At 63.4% G+C, this 27,048-nt stretch overlaps 1 protein-coding gene across 1 annotated transcript in view; it reads left to right on the top strand.

Moving 5' to 3' along the window:
* LOC115651973 (transcription factor COE3-like) overlaps window positions 1-27,048 on the top strand; it is a 73,588-nt gene that overhangs the window by 12,115 nt on the left and 34,425 nt on the right. The window contains exons 3-7 of the mRNA XM_030563376.1: window positions 11,903-12,059; window positions 14,969-15,032; window positions 15,782-15,837; window positions 16,815-16,888; window positions 18,445-18,513. Coding sequence (XP_030419236.1) covers window positions 11,903-12,059; window positions 14,969-15,032; window positions 15,782-15,837; window positions 16,815-16,888; window positions 18,445-18,513 — 420 coding nt within the window. The remainder of the gene's footprint in view (window positions 1-11,902; window positions 12,060-14,968; window positions 15,033-15,781; window positions 15,838-16,814; window positions 16,889-18,444; window positions 18,514-27,048) is intronic.

The raw sequence follows: 27,048 nt of genomic DNA, 5'->3' as shown, positions 1-27,048 counted from the left end.
TATAATACATTGGTGGATGTGCAGGTGAATGAACCAGTGATGGTGTGGCTGATCTGGTTAGGTCCTGTGATGGTGTCGCTGGTGTAGATATGTGGGCAGAGTTGGCATCGAGGTTTGTTGCATGGATTGGTTCCTGAGCTAGAGGAGTTATGGTGCGGTGTGAGTTACTGGTGAGAATATGTTTCAGGTTGGCAGGTTGTCTGTGGGCGAGGACTGGCCTGCCACCCAAGGCCTGTGAAAGTGTGGGATCATTGTCCAGGATGGGTTGTAGATCCTTGATGATGCATTGGAGGGGTTTTAGCTGGGGGCTGTATGTGATGGCCAGTGGAGTCCTGTTGGTTTCTTTCTTGGGTTGGTCTTGCAGTAGGAGGCTTCTGGGTACACGTCTGGCTCTGTTGATCTGTTTCCTTATTTCCTCGTGTGGGTATCGTAGTTTTGAGAATGCTTGGTGGAGATTTTGTAGGTGTTGGTCTCTGTCTGAGGGGTTAGAGCAGATGCGGTTGTACCTCAGTGCTTGGCTGTAGACAATGGATCGTGTGATGTGTCCGGGATGGAAGCTGGAGGCATGAAGGTAGGCAGAACGGTCAGTAGGTTTTCGATATAGGGTGGTGTTAATGTGACCATCACTTATTTGCACCGTGGTGTCAAGAAAGTGGACCTCCCGTCTAGATTGGTCCAGGCTGAGGTTGATGGTGGGGTGGAAGCTGTTGAAATCATGGTGGAATTTTTCCAGAGTCTCCTTCCCATGGGTCCAGATGATGAAGATGTCATCAATGTAGCGTAGGTAGAGAAGGGGCGTGAGTGGACGAGGGCTGAGGAAGCGTTGTTCCAGGTCGGCCATGAAGATATTGGCATATTGTGGGGCCATGCGGGTGCCCATAGCAGTGCCACTGATCTGGAGATATATATTGTCATCAAATTTGAAATAGTTGTGTGTAAGTATAAAGGCACAGAGCTCAGCAGCCAGTTGTGCTGTGGCATCGTCAGAGATAGTGTTCCTGACAGCTTGTATTCCATCTGTGTGTGGGATGTTTGTGTAGAGAGCCTCTACATCCATGGTGGCTAGGATGGTGTTTTCTGGGAGGTGACCAATGCATTGTAGTTTCCTCAGGAAATCAGTGGTGTCACGGATATAGCTGGGAGTGCTGGTGGTATAGGGTCTGAGCAGAGAGTCCATATATCCAGACAGTCCTTCAGTGAGAGTGCCAATGCCCGAGATGATGGGGCGTCCAGGATTTCCGGGTTTGTGGATCTTGGGTAGTAGATAGAATAACCCTGGTCGGGGCTCTAGGGGTAGGTTGATTTCTTCTGGTGTTAGTGTAGGGAGTGTCCTGAGTAGATGCTGTAGTTTCTTAGTGTATTCCTCAGTGGGATCTGAGGGAAGTGGCCTGTAGAATTTGGTATTGGAGAGTTGTCTGGCGGCCTCCTTTTGGTAGTCAGACCTGTTCATGATGACAACAGCACCTCCTTTATCAGCCTCTTTGATGATAATGTCAGGGTGGTTTCTGAGGCTGTGGATGGCATTGCAATCTGCACGACTTAGGTTATGAAGCAAGCGATGTTGTTTTTCCACAATTTCTGCCTGTGAATGTCGGCGGAAGCATTGTATGTATAGGTCCAGATTGTCATTTCGACCCTCAGGAGGAGTCCATGTGGAGTTCTTTTTCTTGTGCTGTTGGTGGGAGGGCACCTGTGTATCAGTGCACTGTTCAGTGTTGTCCTGAAAGTATTCTTTGAGTCGGAGACGGCGAAAGTAGGCTTCCAGATCGCTACAGAACTGTATCATGCTGGTGGGGGTGGCAGGGCAGAAAGAGAGTCCCCGAGATAGGACAGACTTTTCTTCTGGGCTGAGTGTGTAGTTGGATAGATTGACGATATTGCTGGGTGGGTTAGGGGTACCACGGTTGTGGCCCCATCGCTTGCCTCACAACCTAAGTCGTGCAGAACGCAATGCCATCCACAGCCTCAGAAACCACCCAGACATTATCATCAAAGAGGCTGATAAAGGAGGTGCTGTTGTCATCATGAACAGGTCTGACTACCAAAAGGAGGCCGCCAGACAACTCTCCAATACCAAATTCTACAGGCCACTTCCCTCAGATCCCACTGAGGAATACGCTAAGAAACTACAGCATCTACTCAGGACACTCCCTACACTAACACCAGAAGAAATCAACCTACCCCTAGAGCCCCGACCAGGGTTATACTATCTACTACCCAAGATCCACAAACCCGGAAATCCTGGACGCCCCATCATCTCGGGCATTGGGACTCTCACTGAAGGACTGTCTGGATATATGGACTCTCTACTCAGACCCTATGCCACCAGCACTCCCAGCTACCTCCGTGACACCACTGATTTCCCGAGGAAACTACAATGCATTGGTGACCTCCCAGAAAACACCATCCTAGCCACCATGGATGTAGAGGCTCTCTACACAAACATCCCACACACAGATGGAATACAAGCTGTCAGGAACACTATCCCTGACGATGCCACAGCACAACTGGCTGCTGAGCTCTGTGCCTTTATACTTACACACAACTATTTCAAATTTGATGACAATATATATCTCCAGATCAATGGCACTGCTATGGGCACCCGCATGGCCCCACAATATGCCAATATCTTTATGGCCGACCTGGAACAACGCTTCCTCAGCTCTCGTCCACTCTCGCCCCTTCTCTACATTGATGACATCTTCATCATCTAGACCCATGGGAAGGAGACTCTGGAAAAATTCCACCACAATTTCAACAGCTTCCGCCCCACCATCAACCTCAGCCTGGACCAATCTACACGGGAGGTCCACTTTCTTGACACCACGGTGCAAATAAGTGATGGCCACATTGACACCACCCTATATCGAAAACCTACCGACCGCTATGCCTACCTTCATGCCTCCAGCTTCCATCCCAGACACATCACACGATCCATTGTCTACAGCCAAGCACTGAGGTACAACCGCATCTGCTCTAACCCCTCAGACAGAGACCAACACCTACAAAATCTCCACCAAGCATTCTCAAAACTACAATACCCGCACGAGGAAATAAGGAAACAGATCAACAGAGCCAGACGTGTACCCAGAAGCCTCCTACTGCAAGACAAACCCAAGAAAGAAACCAACAGGACTCCACTGGCCATCACATACAGCCCCCAGCTAAAACCCCTCCAACGCATCATCAAGGATCTACAACCCATCCTGGACAATGATCCCACACTTTCACAGGCCTTGGGTGGCAGGCCAGTCCTTGCCCACAGACAACCTGCCAACCTGAAACATATTCTCACCAGTCACTGCACACTGCACCATAACTCCTCTAGCTCAGGAACCAATCCATGCAACAAACCTTGATGCCAACTCTGCCCACATATCTACACCAGCGACACCATCACAGGACCTAACCAGATCAGCCACACCATCACTGGTTCATTCACCTGCACATCCACCAATGTAATATACGCCATCATATGCCAGCAATGCCCCTCTGCTATGTACATCGGCCAAACTGGACAGTCTCTAAGGAAAAGGATAAATGGACACAAATCAGACATTAGGAATGGCAATATACAAAAACCTGTAGGAGAACACTTCATCCTCCCTGGCCACACTATAGCAGACCTTAAGGTGGCCATCCTGCAGCAAAAAAACTTCAGGACCAGACTTCAAAGAGAAACTGCTGAGCTTCAGTTCATCTGCAAATTTGACACCATCAGCTCAGGATTGAACAGACTGTGAATGGCTTGCCAACTACAGAACCAGTTTCTCCTCTCTTGGTTTTCACACCTCAACTGCTAGAACAGGGCCTCATCCTCCCTGATTGAACTGACCTCGTTATCTCTAGCTTGCTTGCTAGCATATATATACCTGCCCCTGGAAATTTCCACTACATGCATCTGAGGAAGTGGGTATTCACCCACGAAAGCTCATGCTCCAAAATGTCTGTTAGTCTATAAGGTGCCACAGGATTCTTTGCTGCTTTTACAGATCCAGACTAACAGGGCAACCACTCTGATACTTGTTTCTAGATGTACATCGAAGGAGTCAAAACGAGGGTGATTCCTCTTGGGTCTGTGGGGGGCAACCCCAGAATAGCTCCGATTGTGGGGCTCAGGGGGGCAGCAGCAGAGTGGGGTGGCGGGAGCCCGGGGCTGCGGGTTGGGATTGAGGAGAGTCACTCGAGCAGTACGGTAGGCCCCTGTCCTCCCTCGGGGGAGGGGGGCGGTCACGCCAAGACCAGGGGCTCACCGCACTGCTGGGCCCCGCCAGGCGCTCCAGGGCTCAGAGATCCCGCTGACCTTCCCAGGGAGCCTGCTCCTTCGGCCCTTCACTGAGCCAGCTTCCTCGGACGTCTCCAGGCAGCGGCAGCTCTCAGGGCCCTCGGCTGAGGCCCGGCGTGATGAGGGGGGTGTTTTCAACGTGCCCCATTGTGCGGTGCTTTACAGTGGAGAACGGCAGCCCGGGGGGAGAGTGCGGGGGGTCTCCTTGGTTTTTATCTACGAGATACCCGGGCTGTGGGCTGGGCTCTCTCCGGGATTGGGCGGAGGAGACGCTCTCTGGGCTGTTCATGGCGAACCCTTGTCAAAGGGCTGCAGGGCGGCTTGTTTAGCAAAGAGACTCTTTCTCCCCAGGGTGCGCCAAGCGTTGGAGTTAAATAGATGGGACCCAAACCCACTGGCCTCTTCAAGCACCCAGCTAGAATCCGCTTCCTCAGAACAACCCGCCTGACGTGCCCGTTGTCCCCTGGCTGGCCGGGGCGGATCTAGTGTGAAAACAAGCAGGGAAAAGGGGCTGTTGGAAGAAACCTGCCAGCCTCTCTCGACCCGTCAGGAAGGAGCAAAACGAGACACAAAGGCCCGATCGTTGTTACTCGCTCTCCCAGGCACATGGGTCGCGGACAGTGTGTGGGAGTGTTTGAGGGGGAGGGAGGCTAGTGATTTGGGACCTGCGTGTCCTTGCTCAGATGTGCTGTGATCTGGTACATCCCGAATTGCAGCGCGAGTCTCGTGGTATTTGGTGTGTCTCTCAGAGCCCCATCTCCTGGAGTCAAATGATGGGCTTAGAGGAAAGTTCAGATTCACTTGCAAAGTCCGTTTCTGCCCTGCTTGGTTGTGGGGAGACTTGGAGACGTGACCCCCAGCAGGCAGAGAGAGGCCAGGGGTGGGGTGGGGGGGGGTGCGGGTTTGATTTTTTTTAAATCATAAAATGTTTTGATTCATGCACAGCTGTTGTCACTGGGTCTGGCTGGCAAAGAGACGGTTCCCGGGCTGCAGCTCTGCACTGTCTCTTCGAGAGTTGGGTGTAACCATCTCGTTACAGGCGGCCAATCTGAGGATGGGGGTCAGCTCTGTGGGGGGCTCTGCCTCCAGGGGCAAGGCCCTTGTGACAATCTGTGGCTGCGCAGCTCTTACTTCTCTGCTTGCCAAGGCTGCCTGGAAACTGGTGGCAGCAGCCAGAGTAGGACTGGGCTCCTCCAGCTTCCAGAGGCACTGGAGCTGCAGGAGAATCTCTGTTAACAGTATCGGACCCCTGACACACAGCCAGCCATTCTGATCCTGTCCGGTGGAGGCAGGGGGCACACACCAGCTGGCTCATGACTAGTGTGCTTCGTGGCAGCGTCCAGTCAGGAGTGTGGGCGTTTCAGGAAGTGTCCAGCCGGAGGGCACGGACCCAGCCAAGGTGCAGGGAATGGAACTGTGACCTGGTGGGCTGGTCGGAGATGGGTTCCTCCATCGGTGGTGAGACAGAGGGGTCCCTAGGCTGGGAGTACTGCATGGGAGCCCCAATCCGGACACGTAGGGGGGCTCTCACTGATTCTCTAGCTTCCCCACCTGCACGTGGGCCAGGACAGACACAGCCCTGCTGCGAAGGGCGATGGGCTGGTTCCTCCCCTGCCCTGCGCACGAGGGCTGGGCCGGGATCCAGCAGGGATGGGAGGGATCTGGGCTGGGAATTGGGTATTGTGAAAGTGAGGGGTCGGGTATCGCTGGCTAGAGTCAGGGGTGAGTTGGGCAAGCTCCCCACACACAGCCCGGCCAGTGCCCCTCACTCCCGACCTGCAGCCCCCTGCTTGCCCCCGGTGGGATCCCCCCTGCCACAGCTCTGCTGGTGCCCCTCACTCCCGACCTGCATCTCCCTGCTAGCCTAGCCCTGGGCTCCCCCAGCCCTGCCACTGCCCCTCACTCCCAACCTGCAACCCCCTGCAATCACAGCCTGGAGATCTACCCCCCACCAGCTCTGCTAGTGCCTCTCACTCCTGACTTGCAGCCCCCTGCTAGCCCAGCCCTGGGCTATCCCAGCCCTGCCGGTGCCCCTCACTCCCAACCCGCATTCCCCTGCTATCCCAGCCATGGGCTCCCCACAAGCTCTGCCGGTGCCCCCTGCTAGCCCAGTTCTGGGATCCCCCACCCAGCTCTGCTGGTGCCCCTCACTCCCGACCCTCAGCCCCCCCTGGATTTCTGCAAAGTGTGTGGTGATTTTCTGATAGGTCTAAGCCACCTGGTTCTGTTCCCTATGGTGACCTGCCCCAGAGACGTGCAGCAGGTGGGGCAGGGTGCATTCTCTTTGGGGAACTGGGGCTGGCTGCAGAGGGGGAACTCTGGGGCTGCCCCGTTGACATCAATGGCAAACTGTCACTGAGGTCCAAGGGATGGGCTCCACTCCTCGGCTATGGAGAGAGGGTCACGGGGGAGCTGGGCTCCCCACATCCAGGGCCTTGAGGGCTCCCCGCACTCTGTCTGTCCGTTCATCCAGTCACTGGGGCATCTAGGCTCTGTGGACAGTGGGCTCTGCCCTAGGGGAGCGACACCCTCACCTGGGTACAGCCTGGCAGGGCCCTGCTGGGGGGATTGCCGGGATGTCAGCCTGGGCCGGCTGGGATCTGGCCCCGGGGAAGCGCTCAGGGGTCAAGGCGGGGGAGGATTCCTGGTGCACTTGGCAGAAGGGCCAACTGGTGGCGATGTTTTATCGGCTGTGCTCGGGGGTGCGAGGGGCTGGCACGAGGGGCTGGCACGAGGGGCTGGGCAGACGTTCCTGGAGCCTGATGTCCCCCTCCCCCCCACACACCTGGGGCATGGCCGGTCCGGCTGCCCCACAGCCCTGCCCTGCCCCGCCCAGGCTGCCAAGGCAGGGATGGTACCGGTGCTCGGAGCGAGGCTGAGACCCCCGAACTCATGGCACATGGGGTCACCCAGCAGTCGTTAGCCAGGAGTGGCTCCCAGACTCAAACTGGCAAACGCGGCACTGGAGGGGGCAGCAGGACACGGCCCCCGGGGAGAGCAGGTGTCGCTGCCCGGAGCCACCCAGGAAGCTCACAGAGGGGCCAGGCCAGGCCCACTTCCCTGCGGTGTCCCCAGCCTGGGCCAGGGCATCCCGGGTCTGTGCACACACGGACCCAGCCCAGCTGGAATTGCCAGCTCCCTGCGGGGCGGCCATGGGGCTGGAGTGGGGCCAGGTCCGTCCGGCAGGCCTGTCCCAGCTGTGTGGGCAGGGGGAGTTCGCCCCACGCCCACCCTCCCGTGGGTGCACAGATTGCACTGGAGAGGGGGATCAGGACACAGGGCCTGGCAGGCAGCCGCACAGGTGGGTCTGGGGGGCTCTGGACCTTCGCATGCTGAGTTATCCGGGGGCTGGGCTGCTCTTTGGGGCAGAGATGGGGGAGAGGGGAGGGGTCTCTCCAGAGCCAGCTGCACAGGGGTCTCCTCAGGCTGTGCCTTTAAACGAACAACCCCCCTTCCCCTCGCCCGTGCACCACACGGGACAGTTACGGCTCTGTCGCTCAGGCTCAGACGGGGGCAAAGCAGGACGTGAAACTGCCCTTCCCCGCGGCCCGGCTCCTTCCCCGAACGGGAGATGGGGCAAACGGCATAACTCCCCAGCCAGCTGCGGGAGCAGGACTCGTCCCAGAGCCTGAGGGCGGCCGCTCTGCAATCTGGGGTGGGAGGAATCATTCCTGGTCTATATTTATTTCCCTTGGCATCATCCCCGACCCGCTGTGTGCACCGCAGGGCTAGATCCAGGGCCAGATCCTGCTCTCAGTCACACCCAGACCTAGCCCGGGTAACTGAGGGCAGCGTTTGCCCCGCTGTGTATGATGTCGCCACATGGGGTCACCGCAGGGCGGCAGCGTTGGGGGGCCAGTCGTGGCTGGACATATCCCTGGGGGTTTCATCACATAACATCATCTTGAAATCATCCCTGGAGACTCCCAGCCCGTCCTGGCGGGTTGGCCCCCCGGCAGAAGTGGCTCAGATGCAGCCCACGTGGGAACCCCTGGCAGGGGGCGAATGCAGCGGTCAGGGGCTTGTCGGGGCTCTGGCACTATTTGGGGGTTTGCTCGGAGCTCCTGCTCCCAGAGCCAGGGTTAGCAGGGAACCCAGCTCCTGTTTTCCTAGCTCTCAGCGTGGCACAGAAAAGCCCTGGCCATGTGACTGCAGCACGACCTCCAGCCTCCGAACCGGAGGGCAGATAAAACCGGCAGGGAGTTTTGGTGCCCGGCTGGTGAGTTTTGAACACTTGGGCTGGTCAGCACTGCAGGTTCCCCCGGTTCTTGCAGGTAGGCTGGGCTGACCCCGGTGTGCGCCGATACAGGGGACTGGAGCAGAGGCCCCTCTGCAGTCTGTGGCCTGCACGAATCTTCCCCACTCCCTGCCCTAAGCTGTTGGGTAGCGGTGCGGTGTGCTGCTAAACAGCTGCCAGGTGCTGTTTCAGAGGTGGCTGCATTTTGGTGGCAGGTGAAGTGATTCGTGTGAGTGTAAAGGCTGCAAAGCATTCTGGGATCCGGCGGGCAGACGTGATTGTGACTAAGCAGCTTCTGAAAGTGTCGCGGTGCCGGCAGGGGCTTGGTAAACAGGGTGAAATTAGTCAGTCGTTTCCAGCTGCCAGGTGTCTAGGCACAGACCAAGCCCTTTGGCTGCAGTTCACCCCAAGGGATCCAGCCCCTCCCTGGAGCAAAGCAGTGCGAGGCGTCTCCTCCCAGGGCCCGTTGGCGTGATCCATGTTCCACTCAAGCGGAGCCGCAAAAGGGGGAACAGGGGCTGCAATGCGAGGGGGGGAAGCGCTGGCAGAGCTACAATCTCAGGGGAGGGGTCTGGGCAGCGCCTGGTGTGACGGGGTCCCCCAATATTGGGGTAGGGGTCTGGGCAGTGCCTCGCACGATGGGGTCCCCTGATATTGGGGGAGGGGTCTGGGCAGCGCCTGGTGTGACGGGGTCCCCCGGTATTGGGGTAGGGGTCTGGGCAGTGCCTCGCACGATGGGGTCCCCTGATATTGGGGGAGGGGTCTGGGGAGCGCCTGGTGTGACGGGGTCCCCCGATATTGGGGTAGGAGTCTGGGCAGTGCCTCGCACAATGGGGTCCCCTGATATTGGGGGAGGGGTCTGGGCAGCGCCTGGCACAACGGGGTCCCCTGGGGAGGGGTCTGGGCAGTGCCTGGTGCGACGGGATCCCCCGATATTGGGGGAGGGGTCTGGGCAGTGCCTCACACGATGGGGTCCCTTGATCTTGAGGGAGGGGTCTGGGCAGTGCCCGGCGTGACGGGGTCCCCCAGTCTTGGGGGAGGGGTCTGGGCAGTGCCTGGTGCGACGGGGTCCCCCGTCGCGGGGTCTGGGTAGCACCCAGCACGACGAGGTCCCCCAATCTCGGGGGAGGGGTCTGGGCAGCACCTGTCAGTCTGTACCCACGTCTGCCTGGCCCAAGGCATCCGTGCCATGACCAGGTGGCCACATGCCCTGCACCACGTACCACAGAGCCACTCCGGTGCCCCCAGCCCGGTCTCTGGTGCTCCTGCGATGGGTTCCCCCGGGTGCCACCTGGAAGTGGGGCACCACTGAGCCCTCTGACCCACCACTCTGGGCTCCCTCGCACCCTGTGCTGCTGTGACGAGGTGCAAACCCCTGCAGCTGCACTTTCACCACCATTCGCACAGGTAGGGACACACCCAGCTGCAGGTACATGCAGGCTCTCACCCGCCAGGCCCCCCTCCGCCTAGGCCCCAGAGCAGCACCGTCCTGCCTGGTCAAATCTGGCCAGTCTACGGGTTTAACACCCCGTCCGCCTCCCTCGGTGCGAAGAGACCAGCGCTCACTTGTGATAACCAGGCGGGGATTCCCGCAGCCTCCAGGCAGAGCTCACTGGTAGGATTAAAAGATAAAATCCATTTGTTGAATACCAAAGGTAGATTTTAGGTGATTATAAGTGGCAGCAAACAAAGCAGGTTACCCGGAAAACAAACAAATCCGCAAACTTGAGTGTAGTGCACTAACTAGATAGTAGGAGACGAATTAGCAGATTCTCGCCCTGCGTGATAAACAGGCTGGCGGAGGCAGGAGGCACAAGCCACCTGGGCTCTGCAGCTTGGTCCACACACAGGCTACAAACCCCTCTAGCCCAGGCCCAGCACGTCCCCCAGTTCAGTCCTGGCCCCTCAGGTGTTCCCAGGGGTGTTGTAGGGAGAGTGAAGTCCCCGTACAAGGTCACTCTCCCCTTTTTGAGCTTCTCCCCACGTGCTGGAAAGCTCCCGTGCTGTGGCCTGGGTCAGACGGTTCCCATTGTGCAGCGCTGTCTTGGAGAGGTTTCTCCCGCACAGTCCTGGGGTGATCCTGGTGCCTCTCTGCATCTCCTCAGTGAGCCAGGAACATCGTTCGGCCTTTTTACGGTTGTACCTGGCAGGCGGCGTGGGGGTGTTTTCAGCCTCACAACACGTTCCAGTGACACACACGAAGCCAAACCCCATAACCTCACAGCCGCTGAGAGCACAGACCCTCCAACGAGATGTGACTGTCTAGCAGACCGAGGCTCTTAGACTGATCCCTCACGCAGCAGAATTTGTGCAAATCGTCCTGATTACCTGACAGTGATGACTGCGGGGGGCCGGGTGTCACAGCTCTGGTGGCTGGTGCTCCCCTGGGAAAGCCAGAGCTGCCAGGCCGTGGGGCAGGACGTGCCGTGTCTAGCCGGGCAGAGGGAGCTCAGTCATGCGTTCTGGCGTCTTCAACGCGCCTCAGCAACAGTCACTGGCTCTCCCGGGCTCTCTCCCACACCGGCTCATAGCAGGGGGCTGTGGTGGTCTCTGGGGGCCGGTTCACTCAGGGCTGCTGCGGAGGGTGTGGGGGGAGAAGCCTCTGTCACCACCGGAACCTCGGCCCTGCTGCATCGTACTCACCAGCCACGCGTGGGTTGTCAGGCCTCAGTCGCGCTAGGTGCTGCACAGAGCACAGGCACAGACCCAGCCCCTGCACCTCCGGCCTTGCGGCCAGGGTCTGTGTGGCGATGAGGCGGATGACGGAGCCCAGGTTGTGCTGGGGGGGCAGCAGATGGGGAGACCCACTTGGTGGGACTGTGGGTGTCTGGGAGTAGTGTGACACTGGCTGTAACAAGGTTCCTGGACACCCTGGGGAGGGGGCCGTCCAGGGTGTTTCTCTGCAGCCAGCAGGCCAAGGCAGCACAGGGAGCCGGGGGGCAGCCGGGGGCCCGGGGTGTGACCGGGCAGGGCCTGCGAGGGGCAGCGCAGGGAGCTGGGGGGCAGCCGGGGGGCCGGGGTGTGACCGGGCAGGGCCTGCGAGGGGCAGCGCAGGGAGCCATGGGGCAGCCAGGGGGCCGGGGTGTGACTGGTCGGGGCCTGCGAGGGGGAGTGCAGGGAGCTGGGGGGCAGCCGGGGGGCCGGGGTGTGACCAGGCGGGGCCTGCGAGGGGCAGACGGGCTCTCCCTTGCAGCAGGGGGGGCCTGGCGGGGGGTCCGCGGGCACCGCACTCAGCAGCCTGCAGTCTCCCTTGCAGCGGGGGGGGCCTGGAGGGGGGTCCGCGGGCACCACACTCAGCAGCCGGGCTCTCCCTTGCAGCGGGGGGGTCTGGCAGGGGGTCCGCGGGCACTGCGCTCAGCAGCCTGCACTCTCCCTTGCAGCGGGGTGGGCCTGGCCCGCGCCCATTTCGAGAAGCAGCCGCCCTCCAACCTGCGGAAATCCAACTTCTTCCACTTCGTGCTGGCCATGTACGACCGGCAGGGGCAGCCCGTGGAGATCGAGCGCAGCTCCTTCCTCGACTTCGTGGAGAAGGACAGGGTGAGAGCCCGCCCCCACTCCTGTGCCCACCCCACCCCGTGGCCAGGGTCGCCCCAGGGCCCTGCCCCCTCCCTGTGCCCCGCTCCTGCCCCGTGGTCAGCCCCTGCCCCCTCCTCCCTGTGCCCACCCCACCCCACCCCACCCCGTTTCCTGCCCCACCCCCAGTAGGGTTTGCAGGCATCTGGTTTAGACTGGAATGCCCGGTCGAAAAGGGACCCTGGCGGCTCCGGTCAGCACTGCCAACCGGGCTGTTAAAAGTCCAGGCAGCAGGGCTAAGGCAGCTCCCTGCCTGCCCTGGCTCCGCGTGGCTCCCAGAAGCTGCGGCATGTCCCCCCTCCGGCTCCAAGGTGTAGGGGCAGCCAGGGGGCTCCGTGAGCTGCCCCCTCCCCAAGTGCCAGCTCTGCAGCTCCCATTGGCCAGGGACCACAGCCAATGGGAGCTGCGGGGGCGGCGCCTGTGAACAGGGCAGCACATGGAGGGAGCCACCTGGCCCTGCCTCTGCGTAGGAGCCGGAGAGGGAACATGTCGCTGCTTCCAGGGGCTGCCTCAGCCCTCACGCTCCCCCTGTGCCTCAGCCCTGATCCACCTCCCATCCTCCGAACCCCTCAGTCCCAGCCCGGAGGCCTCTCCTGCACCCCAAACCTCTCATCCCCAGTCCCAGCCCAGAGCCTGCACCCCCAGCCGGAGCCCTCACCCCCTCCTGCACCCCAAATCTCTCATCCCCAGTCCCAGCCCAGAGCCTGCACCCCCAGCCGGAGCCCTCACCCCCTCCTGCACCCCAAACCTCTCATCCCCAGTCCCACCTCAGAGCCTGCACCCCCAGCCGGAGCCCTCACCCCCTCCTGCACCCCAAACCCCACATCCCCAGTCCCACCTCAGAGCCTGCACCCCCAGCCGGAGCCCTCACCCCCTCCTGCACCCCAAACCTCTCATCCCCAGTCCCACCTCAGAGCCTGCACCCCCAGCCCAGAGCCTGCACCCCCAGCCGGAGCCCTCACCCCCTCCTGCACCCCAAACCCCACATCCCCAGTCCCACCTCAGAGCCTGCACCCCCAGCCCAGAGCCTGCACCCCCCACCACACCCCAACTCCTTGCCTCAGCCCGGAGCCCCCTCCTGCACCCCAAACCTCTCATCCCCAGTCCCAGCCCAGAGCCTGCACCCCCAGCCCAGAGCCTGCACCCCCAGCCGGAGCCCTCACCCCCTCCTGCACCCCAAACCTCTCATTCCCAGTCCCACCCCAGAGCCTGCACCCCCAGCCCAGAGCCCTCACCCCCTCCTGCACCCCAAACCTCTCATCCCCAGTCCCACCCCAGAGCCTGCACCCCCAGCCGGAGCCCTCACCCCCTCCTGCACCCCAACCCCCTGAGCCCGTCCAGTGAAAATGAGCGAATGAATGAGGGTGGGGAGAGTGAGCGAGTGGGGAGGGGATGGAATGAGTTGGGGGGGGGCCTCAGCGGAGGGGTGGGGCCCCAGGAGCAGGGCAGGGGGTGGCGCAAGGGTGTTTGGTTTTATACGAGTAGAAAGTTGGCAACCCTAGCCCCCGCCCTGTGCCGGACTCCTGCCCCATGGCCCGCCCCACTCCCACCCCACCCTGTGCCCCTCCCCCTGGCCAGCCCCACCCCTTCCCTGCACCCTTGTCCCCTCCCTGCACCCCACCCCCTCCCCGTGGCCCTAGAGCGAGTGGGGACATGGCACCTCATGGGAAGGGGTGGGGAGCCCAGGGCAGGGTGGGGCTGTGGGTCGGGAGTGAGGGGCATCGGCAGAGCTGCGGGGGAGGGGGGGCTGTGGGTTGGGAGTGAGGGGCATCGGCAGAGCTGCGGGGGAGCCCAGGGCAGGGGGGGGCTGCGGGTCGGGACTGAGGGACAGTGGCAGAGCTGCGGGGGAGCCCAGGGCAGAGGGGGGCTGCGGGTCGGGACTGAGGGACAGTGGCAGAGCTGCGGGGGAGCCCAGGGCAGGGTGGGGCTGCGGGTCGGGACTGAGGGGCAGTGGCAGAGCTGCGGGGGAGCCCAGGGCAGGGGGGGGCTGTGGGTCGGGAGTGAGGGGCAGTGGCAGAGCTGCGGGGGAGCCCAGGGCAGGGTGGGGCTGTGGGTCGGGAGTGAGGGGCATCGGCAGAGCTGCGGGGGAGCCCAGGGCGGGGGGGCTGCGGCTCGGGAGTGAGGGGCATTGGCAGAGCTGCGGGGGGCCCAGAGCCGGGGGGGGGCCGCGGGTCGAGACTGAGGGGCAATGGCAGAGCTGCAGGGGAGCCCAGGGTGGGGGAGGGGAGGCTGCAGATTGGGAGTGAGGGGCATCGGCAGAGCTGAGGGGGAGCCCAGGGCAGGGGCGGGCTGCGGGTTGGGAGTGAGGGGCATCGGCAGAGCTGCGGGGGAGCCCAGGGCGGGGGGGGCCTGCGGGTCGGGACTGAGGGGCATCAGCAGAGCTGCGGGGGGCCCAGGGCGGGGGAGGGCTGCGGGTCGGGAGTGAGGGGCATCGGCAGAGCTGCAGGGGAGCCCAGGGCAGGGGGGGGGGCTTTGGGTCGGGAGTGAGGGGCATCGGCAGAGCTGCAGGGGGGGGCTGCGGGTCGGGACTGAGGGGCATCGGCAGAGCCGTGGGTAGGGAGTGATGCCCGGGCTGGAGCTGTTCTGTTCTCAGTCCAGCCAGGGCCCCTCAGCCCGGCCCCGGGGTGAGTCCAGCCCCAGCTTCCCGCTCAGACCAATCCCCCAAGGGGGCTGAGACCCCCCCAAACTCACATCACAGGTGGGGACCCTGTGTAGCCGGCAGATCCTCAGCCCATCCCACCCCGCCCGCATGCGTGGGGGGGGGCAGAGGGCCGTGTCCCAGGTACCCCTGGGGGGCGTGTCCCAGGTACCCTTGGGGGGGTAGAGGGCTCCCAGCCACCGGCCAACGTCCGACCTGCTGTCTCCCTCCCCAGGAGCAGAATGGTGAGAAAACGAACAATGGCATCCATTACCGCCTGCAGCTGCTGTACAGCAACGGTAAGGGGGGCGGGGGGCCAGGAGCTATGGGGCAGTGGAGGGGGTGGGGGGCTGCAGGGCTGGGAGCTATGGGGCGGGGGGGGCAGGAGGCTGCAGGGCCGAGGGACTGCGGGGCCAGGAGCTATGGGGTGGGGGGTGGAGGGCTATGGGGCTGGAGGCCTTGGTGACAGGGGCTGCATTGCAGCAGGGCAGGAGCTATGGGGCGGGAGCTTGGGGGGGACAGGAGCTATGGGGGCTGGGGTCTGCTGGGCCAGGGGGCTGGGGGCTACAGAGCAGGGGGGCTGCAGGGCCAGGGGCTGGAGGGCAGGAGGCTGTGGGATCAGGAGGTTTTGGGGCTGGGCCCAGGGCACCCAGGACTGACTCACTGCCCCAGCCCAGAGCCTGCCGTCCTGTCACCCTCTCACGTACGTCCCGCGTCCAGCAGGGACCGGCTGGGTCTCCTGCCTCCCCATCGATGTGCTGAGCTGCACGATCTCAGCTGCTGAACTCCCTGGATAGTCGCCTAGAACTACAGGGGAAATAGCATCGCCTGGGAGGGTCCTGAAGTATGTGGGGGCTGTGGTTCGGGAATGAGGGGCACCAGCAGAGCTGGGGGGGGGCAGGGCTAGGATAGTGGGGGGCTGCAAGTTGGGAGTGAGGGGCACCAGCAGAACTGGGGTGGGGGCAGGGCTAGGATAGTGGGGGGCTGTGGGTCGGGAGTGAGGGGATTGATGAAGCTGGTGAGAATGTCCCCCCCTGACCCCCCACAGGGCTGCGGACGGAGCAGGATCTCTACGTGCGGCTCATCGACTCCATGTCCAAGCAGGTAATGCTGCCAGCTGGGCCACAGCGCAGGGGGAGACTTGGTCGGGCTGGAGGTTCAGACCAGGTCACCCCCCGCCACTCCCAGTAACTCCTGAGGTGCCACCCAGCCCCGGCCTGGCCTGCATCTCAGGCCGCCTTCTGCCCCCAGGGCTTCCCCAGCAGCACCCGTATCCTTTCCCACGGCCCCCTGGGCGCGAGCGGCCCCATGGCTCCGGTGCACCCAGCCCTCCCCCCGTCCAGACCCACCCCTTCCCTGGCACCCCCCATGCCGCGCCTCTGGAGCAGACACAGCCCTGAGCCTGGGCTCTCTGCTGGGCTGCCTGCCGCTGACCCTGCCTGTCGGTCGCCCTCCGTGCCCCGTACAGCACCGAGCGCACTGCGGGCCCAGCACAGCCACTGGGGGTCATGGCACAGGGAGCGAGGGCAGGCCCAGGGTTTCCCTCTCCCGCCCCCAGCTTGCGCCTCCCCGCCAGCCCTGCGTCGCTCCAGCAGTGCCTGCCCCGGCTCCCCTGGATAGGCCGGCCCTGCGCTGCTGCAAGGGGGGGGAAAGGGCAGCGAGAGGGGGTGGGGGAGCAGAGCGAGGGGCAGCGAAGTCGCCTGGGGGTGAGAGGGGCTCAGTGGGGCTCTTGCTTCTTAGACACCTGCCGGGGCCCCGCAGCCGGGCCGGGCGTCAGGGGCAGGGAGCTGGGCTGGGCTCAGCGCAGGAAGGACGCGGAGCTGGCGGGCAGCAGAGATCGCCCCCGGCAGGCGCCCAGGCCTGCTGGCTGCAGAGTGAGTGGAGGCCGTGGGGGCCAGGTCCTGGAGCGATGGGCTGGCCGGCCCGGTTTGCGCCGTTCCCTCGGGGGCTCTGAGACGCTTGGCCCCGGGTTCCCGGCCTGCGAGGGTCCAAGCCACCTACCTGGACGGGGCCTGTTGTGATCAGAGACCCCCTGGGCCGTGCGCTGGCAGATCCCCTGACCCGGTGCCCTCTCCTGCCAGGCCATCATCTACGAGGGACAGGACAAGAACCCCGAGATGTGCCGAGTGCTCCTGACCCACGAAATCATGTGCAGGTAGGTGCCGGGCTCGGCCTCAAGGCTGGCTGGGCAGCGAGAGCGTTCAGGGCCACGTCCCCGCCCGGCTCCCGTTCAGCCACCCACACAGACACAGCACGTGGCCGGCGGGGCAGCGAGAGCACTTGGAGCCACGTCCCCTCCTGGCTCCCGTCCACCCACCCACACGGACACAGCACATGGCCGGCGGGGCAGCGAGAGCATTCAGGGCCACGTCCCTGCCCTGCTCCCGTCCAGCCACCCGCGTGGGCACAGCATGTGGCCGGCAGGGCAGCAAGAGCACTTGGAGCCACGTCCCCTCGTGGCTCCCGTCCACCCACCCACGCGGACACAGCACGTGGCCGGCAGGGCAGCGAGAGCGTTCAGGGCCACGTCCCCTCCTGGCTCCCGTCCAGCCACACACGCGGACACAGCACATGGCTGACAGGGCAGCGAGAGCGTTCAGGGGCACGTCCCCGCCCGGCTCCCGTCCAGCCACCACGCGGGCACAGCACGTGGCCGGTGGGGGCCGATTCTGCCTGGGCTCTCGCGCAGTGCCCAGCATCAGCCGCCCGCCTCTCTCCATGCCCCCGGGCCCCCACAGCCAGGCTGGGCAGGAAGCCAGGGCACCTTCCGAGGGGCTGGGGGGGCGCGAGCCAGGGGGCCGGGAACGTCTCCCTCCAGCTGTGTCTCCACCGGGGTCCCTGGTGCCCCATTAAAGCTGCCTTGTTTATGAGCCTGGGGCTCGGGGTTTGTGGGAATTAGCGGCTGTGTCAGCACCGGCTTTTCCCGCTGATTGAGCTCCAGGAGCCTCACTAATGATCTCGGGGCTCAGGGAGTGGGGGCTCCCGGGGGGGGCTGCGTACCCAGCCGTGACTTTGTTTGTGTAACTGAGTCGCCCGGGGGCTCCCCTGCCTGCCCAGGGCCCGGCCTCCCGCTCGTCGCCCGCCCGGCCCTGTTTGGGGGCCTGGAGCCCCGACCTCAGCCAGCGCTGACCAGACCCAGCTGCCACTGGTGCCGGGTGGGGGGCAGAGCCTCCCCTGCAGGGCCAGCGCTTCGAACCCACCTGGCTGGCAGCGAGCGAGCGCCAGCGCCCCCCCACCGTACCCAGGGCTTGGGTGGGGAGCCAGAGGGGGGCAGGGGGAGCCGGGGGCTGAGCGCCCCCAGCAGACGAGCCTCTCGATTGGTGCTTCGCCCCCAGGCTCACAGCAGGGCCCAGAGCACCCCCAGAGCTGTGCGGGGGCCACGACAGCCGCTCCCACCCAGGGACCAGCACTCCCGGCCCCCAGGGCGCCCCCCGGCTCTCTGGGGCTTCCCACAGGGGTCGTGCAGCCTGGGAGCTCTGGGCCCGGCTCTGGGGGGGGGTCAGGGGGTGGGGGATGGAGAAGCAGGGAGGAGCATGGGGGAGGGGGAGAGGGCCGGAGGTGGGATGAGAAGGGGGATGGGGGGCTGCTATCCTGGGTCGTCCTGTCCCCCTGCCCCCATCAGCCGGCCCTGGGGGTGGGAGGGTGCCAGGCCGGGGGTGCTGGGTTCCCTCCCCCACTCACCCCGACTCCTCTCCCCCTCGCCCGGCCCAGCCGCTGCTGTGACAAGAAGAGCTGCGGGAACCGCAACGAGACTCCCTCTGACCCCGTCATCATCGACAGGTGAGCGGGCCCCGCGCCCCGTCCCCTGCGCCTCTGTGCAGCCGTGGGACCCCCCCAGACTGTCCTGGGGTCCTGTCCCCGCGCCCCATCCCCTGTGCCTCTGTGCAGCCGTGGGACCCCCCCAGACTGTCCTGGGGTCCTGTCCCTGTGCCCCGTCCCCTGCGCCTCTGTGCAGCCGTGGGACCCCCCGACCGTCCTGGGGTCCTGTCCCCGCGCCCCGTCCCCTGCGCCTCTCTGCAGCCGTGGGACCCCCCCCCCCGATCGTCCTGGGGTCCTGTCCCCGTGCCCCATTCCCTGCGCCAGGCCGTGGGAACCCCCAGACTCTCCTGGGGTCCTGTCCCTGTGCCCCGTCCTCTGCGCCAGGCCGTGGGACCCCCCCTTGACCATCCTGGGGTCCTGTCCCTGTGTCCCATCCCCTGTGCCAGGCCGTGGGACCCCCCCAGACTGTCCTGGGTTCCTGTCCCTGTGCCCCGTCCTCTGCACCAGGCCATGGGAACCTCCCCGACCGTCCTGGGGTCCTGTCCCCATGCCCCATCCCCTGTGCCAGACTGTGGGACCCCTCCAGACTGTCCTGGGTTCCTGTCCCTGAGCCCCGTCCTCTGCACCAGGCCATGGGAACCTCCCCGACCGTCCTGGGGTCCTGTCCCCTTGCCCCGTCCTCTGCACCAGGCCATGGGAACCCCCCCTTGACCATCCTGGGGTCCTGTCCCTGTGTCCCATCCCCTGTGCCAGGCCGTGGGACCCCCCCAGACTGTCCTGGGTTCCTGTCCCTGTGCCCCGTCCTCTGCACCAGGCCATGGGAACCTCCCCGACCGTCCTGGGGTCCTGTCCCCGAGCCCCATCCCCTGCGCCAGGCCGTGGGACCCCTCCAGACTGTCCTGGGGTCCTGTCCCTGTGCCCCGTCCTCTGCACCAGGCCATGGGAACCCCCCCCAACTGTCCTGGGGTCCTGTCCCTGTGCCCCATCCCCTGCGCCAGGCCGTGGGACCCCCCTAGACTGTCCTAGGGTCCTGTCCCCGTGTCCCATCCCCTGCGCCAGGCCGTGGGAACCCCCCGAAAATCCTGGGGTCCTGTCCCTGTGCCCCGTCCCCTGCGCCAGCCCGGTGGACCCCCCCAGACTGTCCTAGGGTCCTGTCCCTGTGCCCCGTCCCCTGCGCCAGGCCGTGGGACCCCCCCAGACTGTCCTGGGGTCCTGTCCCTGTGCCCCGTCCCCTGCGCCAGGCCGTGGGACCCCCCAAACCGTCCTGGGGTCCTGTCCCTGTGCCCCGTCCCCTGCGCCAGGCAATGGGAACCCCCCGACCGTCCTGGGGTCCTGTCCCTGTGCCCCGTCCCCTGCCCCAGGCCGTGGGAAACCCCCGACCGTCCTGGGGTCCTGTCCCCTCGCCCCATCTCTTGCACCAGGCCATGGGAACCCCCAGGCTATCCTGGCCCTGTGGGCTGGATCCCCATCACGCGGGGCTCAGTACCTGGGCCCGACCCCACCAGCTGAGCACCCTCAGTGCTGCCAGGGGAGCTGGGCACAGGGTTGGGCCCCCAGACTGACGGGCACCTGGCTTGGCTGAGGTGGGGGTGGTGCCCAGAGCCCCATCCTCTCCCTCCCCCGCTGCCCTGGGGTGCTCTTGGCTGCGTCTCCCCACACTCTCTGGCTGTCTCCTCCCTGGGCTTGGCACTGTGCTGCCTGGCTCCGTTCAGCCCCTCGTCTGCTCCTGCCCGCTGGCATCGTGGCTGGCCGGGTGCAGAGAGAGTGGCCGCAGATTGGGGAAATCGGGGTTCCAGCCTGGCTGCCACCCTGCTCCATGCTGCTGTCCCCCCAGCGGACGCAGTCCTACACGCCTGGGGCTGTGCAGTGAAATGCGTTAACGCTGGCCAGTGGCCCTTGGGCAGGACAGGCTGGACAGGCAGCACGTCCGTTCTCGCCCAGCACGCGGCTGGCCTGTGGAACTCACTGCCACAAGAGAGCTCTGCAGGCTTCCAGCGAATTGGGCATTGGCACCGATGAGAACACCAGTTACGGGGGGGGGGGCGGGGAAGGGAAGGGGATGTAACTCCCGCTGCTGGGCTTGAGTCACTCTTCTACCTCCGGGCCTGGGATGAAACCCCTCTGGGGCAGGTTATTCTGTGATTGGCCATTGTGGGATTTCTTGGGGCGTCCGATGCTGGCTGCTATCAGACAGGATACTGGACTGGACTACCCAGGCTGTGTGTGTGACTGCACTCTGTTGGATGGAATCAGAACTGTTCTGCTCTGTGTCATAGGCCCTATACTGCCAACAGCGGTGATTCTCCATTAGCTGCAGTGGCAGGAGAAGCTTAGTCTCTGCTGTTGCTGTTCATTGCCTCCAGCATGGGCATCGTGCCAGCTCTGGGGCTGAGTCCTAGGGGCCGATGGCTTTGCGTCATTGGTATTGCTATGTGCTAGGGATGGGGGTCCAGCGTGTGTGACGTGGGGAGGACATTCCCTGACAGCCAGTGCAGAGAGCAGGGGAGAGCTGGCCTGAGAGCATGAGCCAGATCTGTGCTCCCCCCTCCCGGTGTCCCCACTCCCCCGTGCACCGCGTCTCGTCCTCAGCATGTCCCCTGGAAAAGAGCCGTCCCCAGCCAGCTCCGGTTTCCTGCATGGGCAGCTGCCGGCACAGAGTCACGCTGCAGTGATGCTGCAAACAGCCATTTCCCTCTGAACAAACCGGCCCATCCAGGCGACACCCAGATACCTGCGCGCCCCGACTGGGCATGGGGCAGGGTGGGGCGAGGTGGTGACACGGGGGGAGCAAACACCTCGTTCGTTGGTGGGCCGAGCTCTGCGGTGCCAGCATCAGCCCGTTTTGAGGCTCCAGCCCGGGTTCTTTGTATGGGTCCCAGCAGGGCTGGGGCTGCGGGTCAGGGCTGAGGGGCACTGGCAGAGCTGGGAGGTGCAGGGCAGGTGGCTGCGGGTCAGGGCTGAGGGGCACTGGCAGAGCTGGGGGGTGCAGGGCAGGTGGCTCCGGGTCGGGGCTGAGGGGCACCAACAGAACTGGGGGGTGCAGAGCAGGTGGCCGCGGGTCGGGGCTGAGGGGCACCAGCATTGCTGGGGGGGTGCAGGGCAGGGCTGGGTCAGCAGGAAGGATTGAGAGGCAGTGGGGGAGCACTCGCCATCTGTCCCCCTCTGCTCCCTGCCTGTTGGATGAAATCGGGGGGAACCTCGGGGATCCGGGGAACGATCCGTTGGTGGGCCGAGCTCTGCGGTGCCAGCACCAGCCCCGGTTTTGAGGCTCTGGCCTGGGTTCTTTGTATGGGTCCCAGCAGGGCTGGGGCTGCGCACGCCCCGGCTCGGGGCCTGACGCTGGTCCATGAATCAGGCAAACGAAGGAGCCTCTGTCCCCGTCTCAAACTACGAGCACCAGCTGCCTCCATGGTGGCTAATGGGCCGAATTCACTGTCTGCTGGTAGCAAATTCGGCCGTGCTGTGCAAATCGCCTCTCGCTGCTCCCACACAAGCCGATGGCTCCTGCCTGCGTCAGCGCCCGCGGTGGGCCGGCTGGTTGGTCGAGGGGCCCCTAGGCTAGGGATTGTGCTGGCAGGAGCCTGTCAAGGGGTGCTGGGGATCCCACGAATCAGAGGTGGCCAAGGGTGTTTGGGCCAGGGGAGTGCTCAGTTCATGCACTAGATCGGCTCCTGGTCGGGGAGGCCTCTCGGACCCCACATCGTAGGAGGGGCCGGGGCGGAGCGAGGCCCCTGGGACCCCGGGTCGGACGAGGCGCCGGGGCGGAGCGAGGCCCCTGGGACCCCGGGTCGGACGAGGCGCCGGGGCGGAGCGAGGCCCCTGGGACCCCGGGTCGGACGAGGCGCCAGGGCGGAGCGAGGCCCCTGGGACCCTGTGTCGGACGAGGCGCCGGGGCGGAGCGAGGCCCCTGAGACCCCGGATCGGAGGAGGGGCCGGGGCGGAGCGAGGCCCCTCGGACCCCGGGTCGGACGAGATGCCGGGGCGGAGCGAGGCCCCTTGGATCCCGGGTTGGACAAGGCGCCGGAGCGGAGCGAGGCCCCTCAGACCCCACATCGGAGGAAGGGCTGGGGCGGAGTGAGGCCCCTGGGACCCCGGGTCGGACGAGGCGCCGGGGCGGATCGAGGCCCCTCGGGCCCCACATCAGAGGAGGGGCCGGGATGGAGCGAGGCCCCTCGGACTCTGCGTCGGAGGAGGTCCCGGGGCGGAGCGAGGCCCCTCGGACTCTGGGTCGGACGAGACACTGGGGCGGAGCGAGGCCCCTCGGACCCCACATCGGAGGAGGGGCCGGGATGGAGTGAGGCCCCTCGGACCCCACATCGGAGGAGGGGCCGGGATGGAGTGAAGCCCCTCGAACCCTGCGCTGACTGGGTTCCTGGAGCTGAGGTTTTGGGGCGCTGCCCCTGCCCGTGTTGTGTCTCTCTCTCAAGGGGGTTTCCCCGGGGGGGTTTGGCTGATGAGGCCTCAGTCTCGTCGCCTGCTCGGAGCCCCTTCCGCAAGGACACAAGCTGCGTGTTCCCCTCCTGGCTCCGTCCCGCTGCTGCGCGGCAGCCAGGCAGCCAGACGCGGCAGATGGTGGAAGTGACATTTGCCGTCAGCGCAGCACTTTCACTGCAAATAAAACAAATAAATTATACAAACAACATGGAACTGCTTCACTTCGCCGACCGGGGAATGTGTGTCGGCGCCGCTCCCGCTGCCCCAGGACGCGACAGCCACACCGAGCATGCGACACGCGCCAGGCACACGCCGGGTACACGCCGGGCAGGGCTAAGACATGCTGACACAGACAAGGCACCCACACGACACACAGACACCCCTGTGCCCCTACCCCATCCAGTCATAGCCAGGCCGTGCCCATACAAACGGCACACAAACACGCCATGCATACCCCCCGGCTGGCACACAAACACACCAGGCCCACACAGATGCAGAGATGCCTGGCACAGGCCATTTGCACACGCAGCCTGTGCAGATCATACATGCACACGTGAACATGCCATGGACACAACCTGTCCCTGTGCCACTCTGCCATGCACATGCATACTCACCACTCAGCTGCGCAGACACACGTGTGTCCATGCCATGAAGACGACATATGTTCACACACAACCATGCCATGCCCATGCATTGTGCCAAAAGCACCCCCACCGATGTGCAGACGTGCCATGCACCAGGACCCACTCATGGAACGTGCTGTGAACACACAGGCGTGTAAAATGCACGGGCCAGGCCAGGGTTTTCTGCCAAGGGGCCAGTTGTGGTGGCATGTTTTGCAAAGCAGAGATTTGACCACTAGGAACTTGGCTGAGGCTCCCTGGACTCATTGCGCGTGAGCTGCCTCCCCACCTGTGAGCAGGCGAAGACTCAGCGTTGGGGGCTAACGACTCCGATTCCCTGAGGCCCCCAGAATTGTGACTCTGACGTTTGAGACCTAAATGGTCTCTGGGCCTGAACCCCCGGCTGCACTGAAGGTGGGTCCTTGGAATATTTAGTTTCTTTTGTATAATCCCAGATGACCCCTGTCAAGTGTCTTAATGTGATGAAAGAGACTCGAATACTCCCTGGAGGAGACAACAGTGCCTGGGTAGCCCTGGTCCGACCACCCAGGGAATTACTGAGGGTCCCTCAGACCCGCCTGGTTTCAGTCCCACGTAACTTTCTGAAGAGTTGAACTTCCAGGTTGAAATGTCCCATGTTTGGATTCTGCCCGTGGGTGAATATTTCTGGGAAATTTGGGTACAAGTTTAGCTGGGTTTGAGTAAGAATAAAGTGACCAAAAAACCCCACAACAAACAAACCCAACACACGGACACGTTCCCCCTTGTCAGAAAACTCCTGCCCCCCCCACCTCCCCCCCGCCTTTACAGACAAAGGGCAAAAGTTACAAATTGGCTCCCTGAAGAGGCGCGTCTGTGACTGTCTGGGTGAAAATGGGTTTGGATTTACAGAGTTAGGGTCCATGCAGTGATCTGTCGCACAGCTGGTGACGCTGGGTTGTGCTGAAGGAGGTTGTGTTGTGAATACATGCCCAGCTCGTTCAGCTGGTGTGGTGTGGTGTGGGTGTGCAGTGACTAGTGCAGGAACCCAGGCTCAGTGACTGTGTATCCCGGAAGACAAGATGTGCCTGCTCCGAAGCGAGCCATGGGAAAGCGATTGTTCCTGCTGACGTCCCGAGCTGCGTCGCTCTTCCGCGAGCGTCTAGCCAGGGGTGACGTGGTCTGGAGTGTTCCTTTTAAACAGGGAGGCAATTCCACCCGGACAAAAACTTTGTTAAGGGAATTTTAAGGATAAACAATCAAAGGGCAGGAAAAAGCCAAAGCGATGGGCTGGGTTCTTCCTTGAGTAAAAGACACCTTGCCCTGAGCACCTCCATTCGCCTGCTTGTGGAGCACGTTGCTACCGAGCATGGCGAAGGGTGCTAGAAAGTTACCCGTGTTTCCCTCCGCACCCTTAGGTGTGTGTTACAGAGCAGTCGGGAAGCGCTCGCTCGCTTGCTGGCTGGCAGACAGTACGATATAACCGGCTGCTGGGGGAGCTGCTGATAATCATGTGCAGGTTTTCCCTGTCCGCTTCTCTTTCCTCGATTTCCTTTGTCGCCGTGGTCTGACCTGGCTTTTGCTTTGCATTTTTCCTGCGCGGTGGTTTCTTCGAGGCTTGTGTCTGCAGCGTTCTCCCAGAGCCTGGCGTGGCACGGTTTCTTTTCAGGCAGTAGCAGTTTTTCCTGTGCAGTTCAGGGAGGAGAAGACTCGGAGGGGATGCGATAGGCAGCACGGCCCAATGGGCAGGGCCGCAGGCTGTTGCCTGGAAGAGCTGGGGTCGGTTCCTGGCTCTGCTGGCTGACACCCCTACCATTGTTTCTCTGTCCTGTCGATGCCGATGAGGCACTGCTCGGGGGGGGGGGGGAATGCTCTCCCTGTGTGTGTGGTGCTGCCTGGTGCTGCTGTTCTGTAAAGACAGTGACATGCTCCTGGCGCACAGAATGAGCGGTGACCTGGGAGCGCTCTCGATACGAGCGCCGTCAATGGAGCCGAAAATCTGTAACTCTAAACTAGCCGCAGAGAAGTGCTCGTCTCCCCGGTGAGCCCGAGTTGGCAGCGTTCTGCCAGGAGAGAGCGCGGAGACCAAGAGCTCCGTCAGGGATTTAGCTGAGACAGTCAGGGAGGCAGCCCCAGGTTCTGCGTGTCCTGAGCCTGTTTGCCAGGAGCTGGGAATGGGCGCCAGGGGCTGGATCACTTGATGATTCCCAGTCTGGCCACTCTTGTGGTTGGTGAGCAGGTGGTTCTGTAATTGTCACCGGTGGTGTTTCTTCTGCTGACTCGTTGGTCACTGGCCTCTGGTGGAGGTAGGAGACTGGATGGACCAGTCTACCTGGCCGGCCCAGGCTAGCAGGGTGGGGGCTCTGCCCCCTGTAGTGGCAGAGCGTGCGGAGAGGTCCTGGTGCTCAGCTGGGAAAGCCTCATGTCTGTAGATGGGCTCCTGCACGCCGCTCACCTAGTCGTTACAGGTGATGGTCCATATGGGGAACTGACTTCTGAGGAACCGTTCCCAGTCTGTAAGAGGTCTCTGACCCCCCTGCTGGCTAAGGCCCCAGTCCCTTGTGCATTCACTCCTGGAGCTCCTGGGTTCAATCCCCACAGCTGCCCCAGACCGGGTCACCATTGCATCCCCACTTTCCCAGGTGCCACGCGGGGGGTGAGGAGGTGGAGATCCCTGTAGATAACAACCGTGTGCTTCGGCTCCTGCTGGGGGGGACAGTTCCATCCCTGCAAGCTAGGGACGCGCTTTGGGAAGGGTAGAGGGGCCCACCCCCCACCAGAATCTGGGGTGTCTTTGCAACACCCTGACTGTCCGGTTCTGTGGCTCTGTGGTAGCCAGGGAATGTGTGCTGGGACCTGGGACATAGGTGCAGGAACTAGGGGTGTGGGGGGAGCTGCAGCACCTCTGGCATGCACTGGGGGCTCTGCTCCTGGCCCCTTGCCCGGGGTCCCAGCTGCCAGCCCCATGCCCAAGGTTCTGCTCCCAGTCCCGCGCCCAGGGTCCCAGCTGTGGCCCCAACCCTGGCCCCCTTACCCCTATCTGGGGATAAGAAGCTTGGGGCCAGTTTCACTGGCTCTCAGCAGCCCCACTATAAAAAGTATCCCAGTGTCCCTGACCAGGGACACTCCTGGGACAGGACCAGCTCGGGGAAGCCGGTCCTACTGGCAGGACCGGCGCTAGGGGTTTGAGCACTCTAGGCTGCCGGCAACTTCGGTGCTCCGCGCGCTGGTCCCGTGGCTCCGGTGGAGCTGCCGCAGTGGTGCCTGCGGAGGGTCCGGTGCTCCGTGGCTCCGGTGGAGCTGCCGCAGTGGTGTCTGCGGGAGGTCCACCGGAGCCACGCAAGCAGCCGACCGTCTGCAGGCACCACTGCGGCAGCTCCATGGGAGCTGCCTGCCGCCCCCTCCAGACACCCTGGGTTGCCGGCTGACCCAGGGAACCCCCTGGGCTGCTGGCTGCCGCCGGCAGCTCAGACTCCTTCTCTGTCCCAGCAGCAGCGGCTGCTCAACCATTTAAAAAAAA

The sequence above is a fragment of the Gopherus evgoodei genome, chromosome 5, assembly GCF_007399415.2.
Source record: "Gopherus evgoodei ecotype Sinaloan lineage chromosome 5, rGopEvg1_v1.p, whole genome shotgun sequence".
In the NCBI taxonomy this organism is placed as follows: Eukaryota; Metazoa; Chordata; order Testudines; family Testudinidae; genus Gopherus; species Gopherus evgoodei.
The sequence above is the reverse complement of the archived record's forward strand: the minus strand, read 5'-3'. Positions and strand labels throughout refer to the sequence as shown.